At 36.9% G+C, this 19,753-nt stretch overlaps 3 protein-coding genes across 4 annotated transcripts; 2 read left to right on the top strand and 1 right to left on the bottom strand.

Annotated features, from left to right (window-relative positions):
- Window positions 1-221: 221 nt before the first annotated feature.
- LOC113206664 (zinc finger HIT domain-containing protein 3) lies at window positions 222-1,326 on the bottom strand. Its single transcript, XM_026422849.2, has 3 exons — window positions 1,118-1,326; window positions 753-922; window positions 222-675 (listed from the first exon to the last, which is right to left on the bottom strand). The coding sequence occupies exons 1-3, from the start codon at window positions 1,180-1,182 to the stop codon at window positions 455-457; spliced, it is 456 nt and encodes a 151-aa protein (XP_026278634.1). The 5' UTR covers window positions 1,183-1,326; the 3' UTR covers window positions 222-454.
- Window positions 1,327-1,405: 79 nt separating this feature from the next.
- Window positions 1,406-12,648, top strand: LOC113206662 (general transcription factor 3C polypeptide 1). The gene is made up of 30 exons (XM_026422847.2): window positions 1,406-1,601; window positions 1,890-2,050; window positions 2,138-2,331; window positions 2,412-2,554; window positions 2,643-2,889; window positions 3,040-3,282; window positions 3,377-3,545; window positions 3,653-3,869; window positions 3,978-4,096; window positions 4,190-4,598; window positions 4,797-4,950; window positions 5,036-5,213; window positions 6,104-6,342; window positions 6,435-6,862; window positions 6,954-7,044; window positions 7,144-7,321; window positions 7,394-8,357; window positions 8,434-8,545; window positions 8,627-8,835; window positions 8,918-9,092; window positions 9,185-9,280; window positions 9,400-9,697; window positions 9,792-9,949; window positions 10,033-10,190; window positions 10,298-10,445; window positions 10,531-10,744; window positions 10,835-11,150; window positions 11,224-11,416; window positions 11,489-11,579; window positions 11,693-12,648. The coding sequence occupies exons 2-30, from the start codon at window positions 1,933-1,935 to the stop codon at window positions 11,815-11,817; spliced, it is 6,384 nt and encodes a 2,127-aa protein (XP_026278632.1). The 5' UTR covers window positions 1,406-1,601; window positions 1,890-1,932; the 3' UTR covers window positions 11,818-12,648.
- Window positions 12,649-12,974: 326 nt separating this feature from the next.
- LOC113206675 (tRNA (uracil-5-)-methyltransferase homolog B) lies at window positions 12,975-18,424 on the top strand. 2 transcript variants are annotated; one of them, XM_026422876.2, is made up of 10 exons: window positions 12,975-13,131; window positions 13,795-13,940; window positions 14,022-14,192; window positions 14,282-14,425; window positions 14,511-14,703; window positions 14,772-14,899; window positions 15,354-15,607; window positions 15,723-15,960; window positions 16,055-16,247; window positions 16,352-18,424. In XM_026422876.2, exons 2-10 carry the CDS (start codon window positions 13,800-13,802, stop codon window positions 17,161-17,163), a joined length of 2,274 nt encoding a protein of 757 aa, XP_026278661.1. In that variant the 5' UTR covers window positions 12,975-13,131; window positions 13,795-13,799; the 3' UTR covers window positions 17,164-18,424. The 2 variants fall into 2 exon arrangements, with proteins under 2 accessions (XP_026278661.1, XP_026278660.1); XM_026422875.2 differs by lacking the exon at window positions 12,975-13,131 and adding an exon at window positions 13,149-13,583.
- The last annotated feature ends 1,329 nt before the right edge of the window (window positions 18,425-19,753 follow it).

Below are 19,753 nucleotides of genomic sequence, written 5' to 3'. Positions count from 1 at the left end.
AAATTTATACACATACCTGTACATATCTATCTCAATATCACAAACCATAACATGTCTATACATTATATATATTTATTACCTACATACAGATAGGAATAACTCTCACTTATTGGCCATAACTGTGGCCATAAAAGAGTCAAACCAATTTGGAAAGAAATTCTGTCCATACAAGGTGAAATCGGTATTTTTTAAGACATTATAAATATAGTGAACAATGAAGAAGTTTTAAAGTCAATGTATTTGTGAAAACTGAAAAAAAACTTATTGGTAAGGTTCTTGACTTGTTCTTGATGAGGTCGAGCCGATGATGATGTATCTTGACAGTATAAAAAACTGAACATGGTGGTACTTCTTTCTTTTCCACTTTTAAAGCACTGAAAAATTTACATATTTTTGGTATAACAGAAAAAAAACTCAATCATATGACGGACTCTTGATTCCTAAAACTCCTATTCTAAATATTTTGTAAGTCTAATGATTGCAAAATAGCTTCATCCAGTTCTTCTTGTGTGGGGGGGTTTAATGTCTTCATACATTCATCAACAAACTCCACAAAAATTGGTTCTTGCATTGCGTCATGTAGATGCTTGCTGGGATTAGTTGCATTGTCCAGAGATGATAAAATAGTTCTAACATGCGGATTGGATAAGATATTCCTCAACTGCATGTTGTCGCCTGGAAAAAATAAAAAAAATTAATAGAGTTTGTAATGCGAAACAATTAAAATACTTTGATATGTCAAAACCGCTTACGAAGCAGTTGCAGTTTTTCTGGAGGCACAGTGTCTTCTGTTGGAAAAATATATTTTGGTTTTTGAGCATCAGGAATGGCCGCATTGTTTAAACTTGCTGCGGTGGTGATAGTAACAACTTCGTCCCCACAGCCGTCATTCTTGTGTTTCTTCCAACATGGTATTGAGCAACTAGAATCAAGAATAGGAGGATGAATTTAAAAAGAGCAAAGATCAACACTCCAAAAAAAATCAAGAAAATCAGTCAGAAACATCCGACTAAGAAGAACAAGAATCGAGTGGCGTTCCTTGTGGTTAAATGGGCTGCTTCCCACTGAAAAGCAGCAGAACACAATACACGGCGATGTTTGAGAGGACAACACTTACTAGGGTATCCGACATGACGGACATTTATACTTCGAAGCTCCGTCGTTACAAATATTGCAGCTCATATTGACTGCCAGATTTCGAAGAGGATAGGAAGAATGATCTTTTCTTGTAAAAGAAGGTACCGTCAGCAAGTCAGAACACAAGACACAAAACAACGAGGTCAAGGCAGGTTAGGTTATTGTAAACACCCGTATGAAAAATTAGAATGTAGCAAAATATGAGAATTTTACAACTCCTCTTGTAGTTGACCAATCGCAATGTTCTTTTTATTCTCCCTTCGACGCGCTGCTCGACATTGCCGACAGTAGAGTTGTATTGTTTTTGTTAAAAATGTCTCTTCAGTCGTATTATTTTTGCTATGAATCATCGGTGTCCATGTGGTTTAATTATCTGCTCGAGTAGCCGGCACACTCTCCTTGACATTCACTCTTGCATGTCGGTGATAAGCGCCGATCTGACAGCCTCTTGCGGCGCGAGCAAGGTTAGAAATCTCTCACCTTTTTCACTCTGGTCACTTCCTTGATTCTTCCAACTTTGTGCTGTTCGGTGTATTTTTTATTCTCCCCAGTTTTATCAGCTTATTTTGGTAGCGAATAAATCAGATCCATTTGTTGCCTTTCGTACTTCTTTTCCCTCTCTCAATCCTTTACTTGGAATAAGAGCGCTAAATTTGGAAAGCTCTAACACTAAAAGTTTTTAGTAATTACTGTCATACATTAATTATGTCATACTTATCTGACCTAACTAGGTATTCTCTTATACTTTGTAGATACTGCATTTTATATCAGGAAAAGTACCTTTTCTCCCAGAAAATGTTCGGCAGAATATCACAATCTTCTGAAAAGGAGCTCTCTAGTCACAGTTTGGATTATACTGCGACCATATTAGATGAGATTGCTCTTGAAGGATTGGATGGAATAACATTACAAGGTAGGTTGGAGGATTGTCTTAAATAGTTTGTTTGCCTTTCATTTCTTATACCTGTAGCTCCCTTTATAACTGATATTTCTTTTTCAGCGTTATGGGTACGATTAGGTGCATGTCCATATTTTCCTATTCTAATTGATGCTGATTCTCAAAAATTCATCTGGGAAATAGTGAAAAGACTTGAAGATGTTGAAATGTTTGAACTGCCGAAACCAAGAGCACCTCTGGTCTTGTTCAACCGCTTTGCATTGGTTGATCATGAGCTTGGAAATGTTATAGAACCAGTAAGATTTTGAAGTCCATTTTCTCTGCTTCAAAGATTTGTGTATTATGCTAATACCTTATTTTCTTTTATGTGAACTAGGAAGTGATACCAGTAGACATATACCCTTTTCAAGTTATTGATGATCAAGTCAGGGGAATTGTTGGATCATGCACAACATATGATGATCGTGAAGAAATTACTGACAGAGCTAAAACTTCTACACTCCAAGAAGCAGACCAAAAGTAAACAAATTATTGCATCTTCTGTGTACTCTTACTACAGTTCAACTTCTGTATCAAAGTATTTTACCAAACTAAATTTACCTTTCAGATGGGGATCACGATTAGTCCTTGTTGCCAGTCAATGTGTACGGTCTGCCGCCTTGATGGGAGATGATGTTGATCCTTGTCTAGAATTTACGGCTATGCATTACTGTATACTTGAACGGATTGGACGTGCCAGATACCATGGAGAGGTCACACAAGGCAAGATTAGTTTACATTGTACTGGAGAAGATCCTAAGAGTTTATTCTACTATCGGAAAAGCTTACTTCATCATAAGCTTATTACCAAACAGGTATGTGGACAGTTTTTTGGTATATTGCTCTTTGGACTTTATATCATTCTTTGTTGGCTTGCCCATGGTTAAAGTAATTTTCTATTATATTTTATTTTGCCCTTTAAGAATTTATTACTTACTTTCTTGATTATGCTTCTAATATTCCAGGGTTTTAATCTTAAGTCAAATGCAAATGCTCAGAACTGTAGTGGAAGTTTGTTGCATTTGCCTCGGTTTTATTCTGAACACAAGTCAAAAATCTACTTTTGGACTGAAAGGGTTGTAGATATCGTAAAAAGTAGACCTAATTGTATAGTGGATTATGAAGAAATTCGTAACGAAATGGGTGGGACATCAATTTCGAAAAAATTGTTTAAAACACCCGACTTTCTTCGTTTTATCAAGACTGAGGTATTGTAATTTTCTGGATTAAAAATCATCTTGTTTGCTCAGTTTTTCAATTGCTTTCATTGTTTTTAAACATGGCATTTTTTGAATTTTTCAGAAAGTACCTTTCCGTACTCTATACCCTGATGCTCCAAGGGAACTTTGGAAACACAAAGCGTCTGACAAAGAAAAACAATTGAAAGTTGTCAAGTTAGTGAATCCTAATTGTTCTGTGAAGGATGAGTGGGTTAAAGAGGAAGAAGTTGAGGAAGAAGAGGAAGGGATTGGTAATAAACTTTTTGTGTTGCTATACAAACCATGATTTAAACATTAACTCTGGCTTCAGTATATTTCATCTCTGTTTTTTTTGTTTGTTTTTTGTTTTTTTTATCAGGGTTTGTTGATGAATCTACACGGTTGCTAGATGTTCCTCTAATGACACAGGCGTTTAATGCAGTTGATGAGTCTGGTCCTAATGGCTTAACTCAAGTAGAATTATCAAAAAAATTAGGGATGACAAAACTTCAAGCAAGAACATTGTGTCGTAATTTACTTCGTAGGAATTTGGTCTCTACTTTTATGCATGATGTTGGGCGTCAACGTTTTTACAGGCAAGTACCTTTACAACCTTCCTTCCCGCTGTTGTGCCTGTGCCCACAATTTCCCTTTTCTTTTCTTCCTTTAACTATATTTAAGTCCCATCAACTTACATTTTCTAGGTACTGTTCAAAGCGCTTTGACTTATCAGGCCACTTGAGTCAGGAGTTTCACAAAGAGAGAGACAAGATGTTGTTACTTCTGTCCACTAAACCTAATGAGAACAAGAGGAAATTGGAAGGTAAAATATTATAGTGTCTATTACTTCTAATTGTATAAATTAAGAGTGTATCATTTATCAATAAATTATTGACTCATTGCTACTTTGTTTAAGGTGATGTTCTTGAATCGGTGGAGAAGAGAACTAAATTTGAAGAAGGAAATGGACTCCCCCATGTTGATAGTATTTTGTCACAAGAAGAAATTCCACTTTTTGTGGAATGTGTTAAACAGGAAGCACCAGATTTTCCCTTTATGGAGTCTTTTGATGATGAACATGACCAAAATGGTGACTGTAACTTGAGTCAGCAAGATTTTGACGCTACAAGTGAATTACTGTCAAGCAATTTGGAGTTATCCATGTCAACAACAGAGCCTGTTACACTCAAAACACCAAAATCATCTAGAAAGAGAAAAACTGTTACCACAGAGTTATGCCTGCAGGATCCAAGTATTGATCTGGATTGTGGTAATCCTACAAAAATTGTTATTGATGAAGATGTTTCTTATATAGAGACAAAAGAGTAAGTATTTTTACTTCAAATTATTGTTAGAATTTATTGGTTAATGTCAGAGTCCAGATAACAGAGAGTATAGAAACATACAGCATAAGCATAATGATTCTCTGCATTTATAATTTTGTGTCTGCCAAACTCTCATAAGTTTAATTTATAAAATTTTGTATGTACCAGTAAATCAAATCAATTTGTTATCCAATTCAGCTCAAGTTTCACTGAAGAGGTAAAGAGCATCTACGGAAGTAAAAGCAAAAAGGAAGCTCCGGCCATCACAACAAGAGTACTGAAAAGGGTTAATCTTATTATTCAAGCTGTACAGCAACATACTGTAATTGAAGATCTGACAAAGCTTTTAAAGGTGACTTACAATTATTATTTTTATTATTATTCTACCCTGAATTACTCTGCATCATAAGAAAATGTCATTTGGTTATTTTTATCAGATGATTCAAGAAGAAGAAGAAAAGGAAGGCATGAACACAAAAATTGATAAAAAATCTCTTCATAGATTACTAGAAAAATTAAATAAAGATGGGCACATAAAAACTATTAGAGTGCACATGAAAGGTGCATCAAAAGAGAAAACTCTAAATTTTGTATGTCAACCCAATATAACAGTAGGTATGTAATAAATTGTTCCAGAGTATTTAAATGTTTCACACCGAAAGTAGGGAGTATGGGGGCATTCCGTTTGTCCAAACTCAAAGTAACTGTTTTAGTTTATAAAGTAAGTGAAGTATTGAGTTACAATATCTTATTTCATTTAGTGTCAGTTGTTGAAATAAGTGCTAAAACGGGTGGAGATAGACACCATCAGGAGGGCAAACAAGGTGCCTAACTGCAATTCTGGGCAGGGAAAGGGGTAAATGAAATAACTTGCGCTGTTTTACTATCTTAAGTAAATTAACTTTTAATTGGGAAGGCGAGCCGAGCTGCAAAGATCTGAGAGTCGCAGCCCAGGAAGCAGACAAAGGGTGTCATTTTCAGCTCGTTTTGACATGAAAATGAGCTTGAAATCTCAGAATGATGTGATGATGATGTGAAAATGATTCCTATGATGTCATTATTTGATATTTTTCTGTTTCCTGGGGGCGCACAGTGGTAAGGTGTAATAGATTACATTACACCTGACACAGGAGGGCACCACAGCCGCTCATGTCAGCGGTGTGGTGCGGACCAAGACTTATTCAAACATAAGTTAATTTACTTAAGTTTGTGAAATAGTGTAAGTTATTTCACTTACGCTTTTCCAGGCCCGGAACTGCAGTCAGGCATCTGGTTTGCCCTCCTAGTGGTATCGGTACCTGCATTAGCTTTTATTTCAACAACTACAACTAGATGAAATAACATATTGTGACATATTTTATTAATTCATTTACTAAAATAGATAATTTAGGTTCGGACAAACAGGCTTACCTCGAAAGTACATTACTTGTTTTGCGATGTAAATCTGCTTCTTTCTTATATCTAATTGTAAAACGGCAATTAGTACAACTTTTTTTACTTTCCAGACCATAGCATTATTCAGTCTGCTTTAGATCAAGCAAAAATGAAAATGTTTATTCCAAGCAATGATAGACTTCAGCAGATGATGCAGGAAAGCAGGGAAAAGGCCCTTAGGTCTGCTGATGACACAAATGCCAAATTTAATTCATCATCCATCTGTGAAAGTGTTGGTGAAATGAGTGTTTTGAACTCATCTTACTCTACAAAGGCCTCTTTGGACCCAGCAACGTTCAAACGTAGTGGGGTATGTATTCCATCAATATCTATTAAAGTGGTCATCTGAAATATGTAGTTTTTAGTGTAGTCATTGTTTGATTCTTGACCTATACATTTCAGAAACTTGGGAAGCAGTATGGTTATCAACCCAAATTTGTAAGGATGAAAACAATGCATAAACTTCTATTTTATGTGATCCATGATTATGCTGGCATTTCTGATCTTGATCAACAAACAGTGAAAGAGACTCTAAATGACATTACTCCACTTTCCCCTGAGATAGTGCAAGAGATGCCTCAAGTGTTCTTTCCTGCTGTAGATTGGAGAATGTTTATACCCCCCTTACCTCAGCATTCTGGTTGGCCTAAAGGTTGGGCCATCATGTGTGACATTTTGTTACGTCTACCACTTTCAATTTTCCTACATCTTGTCAATATTAATTATGAAATAGCTGGTCTTGAAGAGTACCTCTCACATCCCATTCGAAAGCATTACCTTCTGAAGCATTTGCCACCTTTAATCCGTAATCAGTTGACAGCAGCACGCAGGTTTGTTAGAATATTTGTCTATGTACTGGTAATTTTGTTCTGCAAAGTTTTCTTTATCCATCTATCTATCCATCTTCATTTTAACTTTCAGATACATTTTTAACTGTCATGAAGTTGTCACTCGCTTGTGTTATATAGGCCTTGTTCAATTTGGACCCCAGAAATTAAAAGAGAAAGACCAGGTATTACATAAAAACTTTAAAAAAATAAAATAAAAACAATAATTAAAAAATCTGTTTGGTATTAGTCTTGTTGCTAATTAGCACTTACTTTGTCGACAGGTTTTCTTTTATCTAAACAGAAATACATCTCTCTTGGATACCACCACCACGACTGCTGGCTATCACCAAATTTCTCGAGATATGGACTACAAAGTTTTACGTTTTAATTTTGCATCCTTTCGAGATGTTGATCAGTATTGGTATCAGATGTGGAATATCTGTGTAAACACTCCATTAGGTAAGCTTTCAATCTACTTCTTGTGAGTGTCACTCTAGTTGTTCAGATATTATATGATTGCTTACGATTTAGGTGGAAGAATGTGTATGGTTGGGAAAGAAATAACACTGGAGGTATTAGAAAACAAACCAGCTATGGAAGCATCTTTACAACCCCGTAACCCAGAAGAAGTTGTTCTTCTAGATATTGGTGATGTACCTGGTGACCATCTTGGTGCAGCTGGTCTTGATTCTGCAATGTTTGCTCATCTGAAAAGAAACTGGAATTGGTTTAATCATGTGTCTGATTCAGACATAGATGGCGCCCACACACCTGTAGTTAATGACCATCTTCCTCAAGCCAAAAAGAGTAAAGGAAGAGTAGTAACATTAGGAGCAAAGTCGAAAAAACAGATCGCTGGAGAAACCCTGTCTCCAAGAAATTTCGTGCCCAAAAAATCAGATAAAAATGAAACTCCTAAAACAACTGTTGAGCGCAAGAAACGCTCTAGTCGCCAGAATCAAGTTCGTAAAGTTCCCATGCCAAAGGCTTCTAAACGGAAACCGTACTATGATGAAACAGATATGGAAGCATTAACTCTTATGAGCAAGCTCCGTGTGGAATGGACAGCACCTGAAGATAATATTCTATTATTGTGCAAAGTTGCATCAGCTTACCTGTCGCCTAATGTCCGCAATCAATCTATATCAATGGCAGCATGGAGAGACTTACTTTATAAATTAATAGACGGCTCAAAGAATAAAACATCTCGAGCTGTTCAGAGAAGAATCCTCTACATGATGAAAAATCCGTCCACTGCACGGAGTGTGTCACTATGCCTGGAAGAAATCAAGCAGGATCCCAAAATTAACAAAGAATTTGGTAATCTGGTTCTTAACATGAAAGCCCAAGATGAAAAACCACAAGTTATTGAAAAAGTTTTAAATGAAAAGTTTGCTAAGCTTGTTGACATTTTACTAGGCCGCTTTCAAAACATGAGATCTAACTCAGTTGCTTTTGAAAAGGCTCTTATTCCAGATACGATTGAAGAACTTCAGTAAGTGTTGACTCCATTGGTTAGATGAGAAACTGTTTTAGAGTCATTTTAATGTCCCGTGTTTTAATATTTTCAGGAATTCATATGTAGTTGCAAATCCACAAGAAAACATGCGGGCTAAGAGAAAATTTATGGATGTTGTTGAAGTTGGAGACATTCATTTATCAGTTATTAATGCTATGATCTATGTAAGTGGGGTCTCCTATACATTTTGTAATTCATTTTTTAAGCTAAATTGACATGACATGTATTATTTCAATAACTTGCAGAGTTCCTTATGTTGTCTGAGTGACAAGACTTCATATGCATACCAGCTTTTTAAGGTGTACCAGCAATATCCTGATGCTCTCCTCAGATCAACTATGGCTAAAATCCGTTCTGATCAAATGGTCTCACTGCGGAAGCCGTATGCACGAACAAAAGCAAAATCTGGCCAGTTTCTTCCAGTTTCTAACTGCCCTTATCAACTTTCTATCAGGTAAGTCATAAAATAACCGTCACCGTTGTGTAGGAGTGTTGTGAAAAATTTTAAATCTACCCGTTACCTTTTCTGTTTCTAGTTACCAACACCTTCTTCACACTAAATTTCAGTATGAAATATACCATGAATCTTTTACAACACTTCAGAAGCTTGCTTGGGACATGCTTTTAAATACAGATGTGAATGGTTTGGAATTTATGGTGGTTGATGGAGGTGCAGCTGCAACTTTTATTGAATACATCATCATGGATAAGGTAAGAGTGAGCCAGTAAATAATTTTGAGTTTCTCTTTCTTTTCTTTATGCAAAGACTTAATACAATGATACTATTTTAATTTTCATTGCAGTTAAATTTCCAAATCACTATTCCAGAGCAGCTCATAATACTGGATCCTAGAATACCAAGATCTGGCACTGATGAGACATACAGCAGAATTGTTGAAGTTAGAAAACTAGTTCATCTATCTAACTATCTATCTATCTAACTATCTATCTATCTAACTATCTATCTATCTATCTATCTATCTAACTAACTTTTATCCACATTTTATTATATTTGCAGAGGTATCGTGACATCCTACGCAAGTGTAATGTGGGCAGGGATGTAGCATCGAAGTCAGCTAAAGCCGACCTATCAGCCAGTGAAAAGCCTTTCGTAGATATCCTTTCAAGGGATGATATTTGGGATAGTAAAGAAGGGGAAGCTGGTGATAAGTCTGAGCTAAGTGCTCTTAAGAAGAAAGGTAACAGTAAGGGGAACGCTTCTAATACACCCATTGCTTCAATGACAAAGAAGAATAAAAAAAGTATCTCCAGTGAAGCTGAAGGTGACCTGAGTGACAGTGAAGATGAAGATAAGGGTAGAGTTTCAATCTATGTGTCTTAAATTTATCTTCATCAATCTGTAATTATTACTTGATTAGTGTTTGTTAATTTTTACCATTTGTTTCTTAGGTTTTGTAGCTTCTCTTAGCACTCCACAGTGCGCTGTGGCTCGAGCAGCCACGCGTATAGCTCTTTACATGATGAGAGAGGAAAATGAGAAGTCTGATGTTGGTAAATTCCAAGAAACCCAACATGCCCATGACTTCTTTGTTGTGAATTCTTGCAAAGTAAATATTCTATCTTAAAATTAACTTATGTTTGACAATTTTATCATATTTTCTCAGAAACTGACAGCTTTTAATATTTCCAGGTGGTGTGTCGTCTCAAAGAAGATTTATCTACTGATGCACCAACAGAGGCACTTGTTGGAATAGATCCAAAGGGGTCAAGGATCAAATGTGGTGTGTCTAGATCTCTGCTCCCTGTAAATGCTGCTCTTGCCACAGAAGTTCTTGAAGATATCAAAAAGTAGTTCCACTTTGTTTTTCCTTGATTAGATAACATTTCTTCAACATTAGTTATTTGACTGTCACCTACTCATTTTATTTATTTTACCTTTACTTATGATCCTACAGAAAAGCGGTTTTTGTTGGACCAACTCTCCCAGAAGAAGAGATACTAACTGATTTAGTTTCCAGAGGGTATGATGGACCACTAATGAGGTCATTACTATTATTTATATCATCTAAAAATGAATTTGGTGCATCAATGAATGATTTACGGGTAATTGATATTTGTTGACTCTGTGATTTGGACTTTCATCTGTAAACCTTTAACTATTGCTTCTACTTCCATTCTACATTTTCAGGAAACATTTTCAAATTTTAAATCAATTTTTTGTGTGACATTGGGAGCTCTTGTTGATGAACAACTTTTACTGCGTGCTGGTGTCACTAAACTTGTCATAGTTCACTACAGAAAAGTTCGCCCTTGGCTCATCCATTCAAAGAAGTTGCTGCGCTTAGACCGTGAGAAGCTTACTCCCACTGATGGCAAAGTCATGGCTTTGGCTGGAGATGAAGGTAGAACTCTATGTTATATCTTTCATGACACTGTAGAATTTGCTTATTACTTCAGCAGTTTTCAAAATTAATCTATCTTTGATTTAACAGTACGCCCTGCCGGTGAAACAACTGATGATAGCCTTTTAGAGATTGAAGGAATTGGTGAAGAGGTTGCTGAGGAACCCATTGAAGATGGAGACGATGATGTTGAGCAAGAAGAAGCTGAAGAGATAGACGATTTCGAAGATTTGAGAGAAGAATCAGTGGATGATCCATCAGAGTCAATAGACAATGATTCAGAGGAACCTAGTACATCACACTCTGGGACAAGAAAAGTCTTACATCTTCGAAATTCTCGAACTAAACGTGGGGTAGCTCGTCTTCAAGAAGGGCCAGTAGGTTCTCTAAATGAAATGGACAACATGTAAGTAGTTTTCATATGACTATAGGATCATAATTCCTCCCAACATGACTTTGACTATTTGTTAATTTTGTAGACCATCAGATAGAATACGTGTCAGTATTAGACCATGGATTAGAGTGGATGGCAGTGTTAACAGACGTGTGTTAGATCGCTTACTTGGGTCCATGCTTGGATACTGCATGTCAGAACCTGGGTGCTCATTGGAGAAGATAGGAGTGAGGTTTTCGCCTGCTATTCAACCTTTCCATTCTCGAGAGCTTTGCGAGGTCAGTAAGTCAGTTTTTCTTAATTAAACTCTCAAATGGCATTTCTATTAATTTTCCTATTTTACTTGTCAGATTTTGCAGAAGCTGGGATGTATCCACTGGAGTGTTATAATTCGATCTCACAAACCATCCCTATTTTCAAAGAAAAGTACAATTATTCGAGGTTAGTCAGTTCTATTTCAACAATAATTGAGTTATCTAGTTTTCTGTGTCCATTCTCTCCAATAGTACAGTGTCATGATTTGCTCTGATATATATTCAAATATATTTTTACAGCCGACGCTGATGGAACTGAAAATGAAAGTGATATTTGCATTGAAGCCTGCCCAGATGCCATTATTCGTTTAGGGCTCTTCATTGGGGATAAAGCATACAAAAAAGATTTTCTAACTGGCATATAACTTCTTATCTATAATTTGTTTTCTAACTATCATTGTCTATCCTTTGCTTGGTATCTGTTGTGCAAGATTGACGATGACGTTCCACTGTTCATGTGATGTGGCTTAATTTCATTTCTATTATTTAGTTCTAACATATGAAATACCATTTCATAGCTTGAGATAGGCATTAAAATTCTATGATTGCTGTGATATAAGTACTTTAACATAAGAATTCATTTTCCAATTCTTAATCAAAGTATCTTACATTATTTTTGTCTTGGGGTGGCATAGCTGCGCTCAGGAATTAGTTAGGTGTATAAAATTGTACCTATAGGAAGGCTAGTAGTGGATTTGTGTTTATTTCTGTTGTTTTTTTTCTAATCTATGTGCTCCCAGGTTCAGTCAGCTGGATGTGATTGACCTCTAGAAATCTGTTGAAACTGTGAAAAAGAGCCACATTACTCCAGCATGTTTTGTTGAAAGAATTAGTACCACTCCTCCATGATTGCAAAGAAAATAAAATTCAAGAGCACTGACCACACTGGTCTCAATTCTGTTGCACTTCTTGGTTTAAAGTGCCGCTAACTTATTTTACTGAACCTAGGAGGAACAGCGGCTTTATCTTTGATTTTTCAAGTTGACCTGGTCAGTCCTAGATTTATCCTAAGCGAGCCAGCATTTTTGTTTAGTGTCAGGAATATGACTTCCAGATCTGATTGATCTCAGCAACTGTCTCCACGTACATCTGGCTGAATTTTCTGTTTGTCCAGTAAACGCAATGTTGACTGTACATGAGTATGCTGTCTGCAGTGCTGTAAATGTGTTGCAAATAATAAAAATTCTTCAAATTAATGTTTGTTTGTTTCTAATTTTTAAATCCGATGAATATATGGAAATTAAGACCGATTTCAATAACTTACAGCCTAAGCACTCGACGCGGACGGTGTTTTAATTCGCGGCTTAATTTAAATCCAGTTTTGTCTCTTAAATTGTTGCCAACATATTCACTTATATTTCTTCTTTCTTTCATCCTCATTATTGACGAAATTAATAATGACATACAATATAAAAAATGAAAGGGTAGTAGTGTAAATTATGGTTTGACATGAGGTAGGTGGTATAAAACCCTGGCACACTTGATATTTTAAAACCCATACCCGTAAAAAAAGTTGTTGTTTTAGTTGTTTGTTTTTTTTGTTTTGTTTTTCCGTAATGGAAAGGATCAGGACAGATCGTGTGTTGTGTGTTTGTGACTTAAAGAGCATCATCCATTAGCCCGTGTTCGTGCATTTCTCGGTTTCCATTGACAATTCTTCACGATTAAGAGGCAAAAAGGTGACGGTTGTGTGATCTATCAGCAAATGTTTATAGAAGAAAGTTATTACACTAGCGTGACACTGGTGATCTGGGTCGCATATCTTCCATCTTCCACCAACCACAACTATCACCACCAGTGGTTCATAAATTTGATGAAATTGGCACTCTCGAACAAGTGATTCTTTCGATTTTACCTTATGTGCCTCGTTTTGTACACCCTACGTGCTCTACCTATTACCAAGATTCCTATCTGAATTAAGATCGGCCTTATGCCGCTACTGCAATTTCCATATCTAGAGAGCCGGGTGTCTTCCAAATCCGACCTTTAAAAATGCTTTACAGCAGTTTTTATCTTGTAGAACGGTTGATTTATGCAACTTGAAATTTCAAAAATTGTCTATGATTTTGTATCTTCAACGGACGGAGACTTTTTCTCTTAAATTATGTAAACTGAATGTTGACGTTTGAAGGTTAGTAAGGTTAGGTTGTAAAAAGAAATTCTGGAAAAGTTCGAACATAAATGTCACAAGATTTTTCTCTATTCGTGTATTTCAACTTACTTAATTTCATTGTTTACATGAGCATGTTTTAAGCTTGTTAGAGAAAGGAGTTTTATGGCAAGTGTGAGGCATTGAAATAAGAATAAATTTTAACTAGATATCAATCACTGGCAATTTCCAGGGAGGATGGCAGCAAAAACTGGGGAATCAATGTCTTCTAATGGTATGACTGAAACTTCAAATATGGTCAATGGAAAGGCATCTACAAATTCAGCTGTAAGTCTGAAAGCCAAAATCACAGGTCTTCCTTCGTCCTACTGTCTAGAGGTAATTCATTCACTAAATTTTGTGTGAAGATATTAATATAATTAGATGGTATTTATATTTTTTGAATGTTTTTGTGTACAGGATTTCAGGAAATGGTTATCCGAAGAGTTACTTGTAACCTTTACTGAACTCTCTGTCTTACCAACAGCAGCGAACATTGTTATGTTAACTTGTGCTGAAGAAGAACAAATTAAACTTGCAGTGGACGCAATCAGTCACAAAAAATGGCGAGGGAATGAGATAACATGTGTTGTAAGCTCACATTAGTTTTCAATACGCATCTATTTCTGGAGAAACACCTGCAAAAATTTAATTACTATTATCCTTTGTATTACATCCAGAAAGCTACTTCTTCAGACTTTAAAAGAAAGCCTAATGACAGACTTGGTGATGAAGTAGGTGGTAAGAAGGCCAGAAACCTAACTCCTCGTGAAAAAGTCTTCAGATTTAACTGCTCAAATCAACATATACCTTACAAGGAACAGGTATATTCTTACGTGTACTCCCAGATCTTGGTGATGTTATTTATCTGACAAAGTTCCATACATACCAATGTGTTTCTCTATACAGCTTTCACAACTTTTTGAGGAGGCCAGAAATGGAACAAGGCATTTAGGAGAGGTACTAGTGTCACATAATCCAGATCTTGTAGGATGGTGGCACAACCAGCTGCAGAAGCACAAGGGAGATGCTCTCTTATTGCAGAAAGTAATTGGTTCCCCTATCGTTGATGGCTACCGTAACAAATATGATTTCAAAATTGGTGAGCACTATTATGGATAGCACTATTCAGTTCAATGAGTACCTGAGTGACCAGTTTTCTTTTTGTAGGTGTTGATCCGGACTCTAAACAGCCTACAGTCGGCTTAAAACTGGACTACCAATCAGATTATGCAATTTCTGTGAAGCCTGGTGATGAATTCAAACAGTTTCCAGATAGTATGAAAAAAATTGTGGAGGTAAGCAAACTACTCACACTCTTTTCTTCTGCTATCAACTTAAAGACTACTTTTGTTTTAAAGGCTCATTTACGATTGTTTTGGCATATATGATATTTTTTTATGTATTTATGTATATTATAACTGAAGGTTTTCTTTGAGAAGGAGCACTTGCCATTGTTTCTGCATACTTCTGTGGTTAAATTAAGTTTGTGTTTTTGCCTTGTGTGTCGCGCGGTGGCTAGTCTGGTCTTCTCAGACGCTCGGACGGACAAATTCTTTTAAGGATTTTAATTACCGTAACCCAGTGGCTAGCTATGGTTTCTTTAATGCTAAGAATTGATTGTAAATGACCATTGCTATGGAAATTTGATTTATTATCATAGAAGACAATCGTAAATAGGCCTTAAAAGTTTCTTATTAATTTCTTAGAAAATAAAGTTAGTTTAACCAAACTATTGGATTTATGTTAAAGGTATTTGATGCCTACATAAAGGCCTCAGACCTTCCACCATTTTCGACATCAAATGGGCATTGGCGTAATATTGTTATCAGAGTAGGATCAAATGAGGAAATTTTGGTAATGGTGGTTTTTCACCCAAGAGAACTTTCCCCGGAAGCTGTTGAAGCTGTAAATGCAGATCTTGTTGACTTTTTTGTGAACCGTGAAGGGAGAGACCACGGTGTTGTGTCTCTGTACTGCAAACTGTACTCCTTGTCAGTTGACAAGTAAGTTGTGCTTACATATTTTGAGTTATTTACATATCATTCTTTTACCTAAAAGCTAAAAGCACAGCTGACTATAGTTAGTAACAAAACTATTGATCTTATTATTTCGTCTCAGAAATTGTCCAGAATCTGAAAAGCCACCTGTGAAATTATGGGGAACCGATTGCATTGAAGATATATTATCGGACATTGGTTTGTCCTTCATTATAAGCCCCACCAGTTTCTTTCAAGTCAATAAAAGTGCAGGGGAGAAGTTGTACAGCGCTGTTTCTGAACTGGCACATATTGATGCAGAAACAAGTGTATTAGATATTTGTTGTGCATCTGGTGGAATCGCAATGACACTTGCAAAGGTAAACTTCTTGTTTTGCTTATTTTGTAGTGTTTTGCAATGCTATTTCCTTGGAATAACTTAATCTATCTGTGCTTGGTCCATTTTTATAATAGAAAGCCAAAGAGGTGTTTGGGATTGATGTTGTTGAATCCAGTGTAAATGATGGTAAAGCTAATGCAGAGAAGAATGGATTAACCAATTGTGAATTCATAAGTGGCCGGGCTGAAGAAGTTTTACCCTCAGTTCTTAAAAGGTGTACAGGAAAAAAAGTTGTTGCAATAGTTGATCCACCTAGAGATGGTCTGGGTAAGTTGGCAAATGTCTGAACTTGAATCATTCCCCCCCCCCCCCAAAAAAAAGAAGAAAAGGTTTACCTCATATTAATCAATTATCCGTCTATCTTCTTTCAGGACCATCTGTTGTGGCAGAACTTCGCAAGTGTAAAAATCTGTCAAAAGTTGTGTACATTGTCTCAAGCCAGCGTGTCATTCACAAAAACTTTATTGAATTTGCAGCCCCTGCTTATTTTACCAAGCAGCCGAGCAAGCCATTAGTGCCAGTACGAGTCATTCCAGTAGATTTGGCCCCCCACACTTTACATTGCTGCCTAGTGGTGCTACTGGAACGGGTAGACCCTTTGAAGTATGAGGTTCTGCCTGGAGTGCCAATGGGCCCCTGCCCAATGCCCGTGCCTCCCATGATGGGCCCCGGACTGCCTATGGGCCCTCGGGCTCCTATGGGGCCCTGCGGCCCTGGAGCAGGGCCACGAGGTCCAAGACCTCTTGGTCCGTTAGGGCCACTGGGCGCGCCACCCATGGGACCCCCTTTGGGACCTCCCATAGGGCCGCCCATGGGACCCCCTATGGGTCCACGACCTCCGCTGGGCGCTCCTCGCTCCCAGAGAGGTCCCATTGGCGGGGCGCGTGGGCCTGGGCCGAGGCCGGGACATGGCATGCGGCCGCCCGGGCCTGCCGGACCAAGGCCGCTGAGGCCTCCGCCCCTCGTGAGAGGACCTCGACCTCGGCCTCCTCATGCGCCGCACCAGGCGCCGGCAGGGCGGGGGAAGGGGCGCGGGAACGGCCCTCCTGTAGGCCCTATGCCGAGGCCAAGACACATCCCAGGGGACAATTTCTACCAGGATGACCCCCTTGATGGACCGTCATTCTTCGGACCAGAAGCTGATGTGCAGCCACCGCTACCGCCCGCACCTGCGTTTTGGTAAAATGGGTCTTGAGATCCATGACGATAATTAAGAGAATTTCAATGTGGAACTTGACTCAAGCTACTTATTAGCAAGCTGTGTTGAAACTGATCATAGTTATTGTGAATATTGTCTTTGTTATGTGCGTCAAATTTGATGCAAAATGGATTTAAATTTTCCGACCATTATGGTAGTGATCATGGTAGTGTTTTCTGCATGGTTTTCACAAAACCTTTGCATCAAAATAATTTCAGTTACAATTTAAGTCATAGAGATACCTGATGGCTATGATGGATTTAATTGGCTCATACAGTCCTATGTATTTATTTCAAAACCAAATGAACTGGCTCTGAAAAGCCACAACTACAATTCCCACGCACATGTTCCCACTTGTCTTTGTGCATGGGTATTCTAATGAAAGCTACAAGTTGTAGATGGTTTTATTAGAGTACAGTATTTTATCTAAGTTGTAAGTATTAAATATTACATATTTTATGTTGTTGAAATAATCAATTGCAGATTTCAATGTTGACTTTGTCTGCCATGTGCTGCTCCAGAAATTTAATGTTATTCTGTCCCATGTGTATGATGTTGAAGGGACCAGTATAGAGTCGTGAATAAAATATTGGATTTGTTTTAATCCATAACATTATGAGGACTCTGACCAATTAAGACATTTCTGGAAAGTGAACTGTCTCTTCAAAAACTTATGTTATGCAACTTTCATTTATCAGCAAGTGTGAGATGGAAGGCACCACCCTCAGTTTTTTCACAGATCCTTCTCACTTACTAGCCTCAAATCATCACTTACGTATGTTTACTTCATTACAGTTTTGTATCACTGTGACTGTTAAAGTTTTGTTTGAACGTTGCTTCAATGGTGTTTATAGATTTTTATTACTATCTGTTGTTTGAAATAATAGCCACAATACATCACTAAAAATTGTACCGGATTATTATTAATTTTTTTTTTAAAGGAATATTGAGCTCTGCATTCTCTGCCTTAACCAAACTTCTCTCATATATGAATGTCTCATATTTAGCTGTTACACTATCAGTCTTTTGAAGGATTTCAAAATATTTCTCAAATGTCCTTGATATAGATTTATGTAATCATGCTCTAAATTATAACTTTTGTTATATGTGGCTTAGTGTATGAAAATGGTGCTGATAACAAGGCCATATTCTAAAAAGTTTTTTATCATGTTGATGTGTGAAATGAACATAACAGTAGTCTGTTAAAAGCTGTCCCTCTTAAATAAAATCCTTGATTTTATAGTTACTTTAAAACATTTATTTTCCTTTGCTCTCAGAAAACTCACATATATTGCACTTCCATTTTCTTCTAAATTAAGAAGTTGATTCTTAAGTTTTCATGTACTGCTTAGGGAATGCTTCATTTGAACCGCCTTATTTCTGGAACTTCACCATTCATGTTTCATATCAGACGGTAAGCGTAACTGGTTTCCATTGAACAGCTGAGAGACTCTTTGCACCAAAGTTCAGAATGCTGTACTCCTTGATGTTTGTTTTTTAGAAAATTTGAACTCCACCGGTTGTCACGTTTTCTGTTGCCTGCTAGGTACAGTTTGATGGAACATCTACCTATAAAAAAAATAAATGAATTTTTTGTTTACTTTAATGGCTAGGATGCACCACTCAACTCAATGGCAAGGCAGCTTTAAGTTTATGAACTTCTTTACTCACTGTTTGTCATGTGAACGCCATTCTAAGAAATGTTATGATTGATATGAAGAGCCCTTCAGAATACAGCATGTTAGTCGACAGCTGTTTGTTGAACAGCTGGAACAAGTATTGTAAAATCGAACTACCGAAAGAAATGTTTTCTACTGAAAAATCTCTATTTCATATCAATGTCTAAAAAGAAAATATGTCATCTATGGAACAGAATTTCACTGAAGTGGCTGATATAGTGTTTCTTACTGTTTTCTATGAGAAGCATTCATTTGGTTGATCTCATTGATAAAGTACAAAATACTTGTATACTTTCTAGCACCAACAGTTTGGTTATAGCAAACATGGTACTAATAGGAGTTATCAGAGAATCAGTTCTGAATCTCGTTTTAATTTTCTTTTTAGATTTGGTGGCAAAATGCCTTGCTGAACAAAATGTTTATATTCAGCTCATACATTTGCCTTCTTTTGTATGCTGGCAAGAAAGAAATGTCAGGAACTGAGGACAATAATTCAGGAACTACTCCAGAGGTTTGTTGTGACATGGGAAATCTCAAATCACAAATTTGTTTTACTATTATTTGCATGTTGCAGTCACATATATTTAGTACATTGTTATTGTTGTTGTTGTTGTTTTATGTAATGTTGTGAAAGGTATACTGTAATTCTTGTTGCTCCCAAGAAAAGAAACTGTCCAAAGCAGAACAATTAACAATTAAAAATTGCCATTGTACTACATTACTGTTAAAATAGATATTCTGTTATTATAAATGGATCTAGTTACTCTCTTTAGTTAGATTTATAGCTTATTGTATTTGACCACTGCTATGATGTCTCTTGGTGTTTTTGAATTGCAGTCCACCTTAGAAAGGGTTGTATCATTGAAGATTTTATTTCTATTCACCACAAATGTAGA

Source organism: Frankliniella occidentalis, unplaced genomic scaffold (assembly GCF_000697945.3).
Source record: "Frankliniella occidentalis isolate FOCC.00 unplaced genomic scaffold, Focc_3.1 Scaffold290, whole genome shotgun sequence".
Taxonomy (NCBI): Eukaryota; Metazoa; Arthropoda; class Insecta; order Thysanoptera; family Thripidae; genus Frankliniella; species Frankliniella occidentalis.
This window is presented reverse-complemented; position numbering and strand designations above follow the sequence as displayed.

What these genes read in the sequence shown, in the direction of transcription:
- LOC113206664 (XM_026422849.2), bottom strand. Translation starts at nt 1,182, where the DNA reads ATGAGCTGCAATATTTGTAACGACGGAGCTTCGAAGTATAAATGTCCG. An exon ending in CCGTCATGTCGGATACCCTA is followed by an intron (nt 923 to 1,117) that starts GTAAGTGTTGTC and finishes TCTTGATTCTAG; the next exon opens with TTGCTCAATACCATGTTGGA. An exon ending in AGAAAAACTGCAACTGCTTC is followed by an intron (nt 676 to 752) that starts GTAAGCGGTTTT and finishes TATTTTTTCCAG; the next exon opens with GCGACAACATGCAGTTGAGG.
- LOC113206662 (XM_026422847.2), top strand. Translation starts at nt 1,933, where the DNA reads ATGTTCGGCAGAATATCACAATCTTCTGAAAAGGAGCTCTCTAGTCAC. An exon ending in CAGTGAAGATGAAGATAAGG is followed by an intron (nt 9,698 to 9,791) that starts GTAGAGTTTCAA and finishes TTTGTTTCTTAG; the next exon opens with GTTTTGTAGCTTCTCTTAGC. An exon ending in GGCTTTGGCTGGAGATGAAG is followed by an intron (nt 10,745 to 10,834) that starts GTAGAACTCTAT and finishes TTGATTTAACAG; the next exon opens with TACGCCCTGCCGGTGAAACA.
- LOC113206675 (XM_026422875.2), top strand. An exon ending in GGAATGAGATAACATGTGTT is followed by an intron (nt 14,193 to 14,281) that starts GTAAGCTCACAT and finishes TATTACATCCAG; the next exon opens with AAAGCTACTTCTTCAGACTT. An exon ending in CAAATATGATTTCAAAATTG is followed by an intron (nt 14,704 to 14,771) that starts GTGAGCACTATT and finishes TTCTTTTTGTAG; the next exon opens with GTGTTGATCCGGACTCTAAA.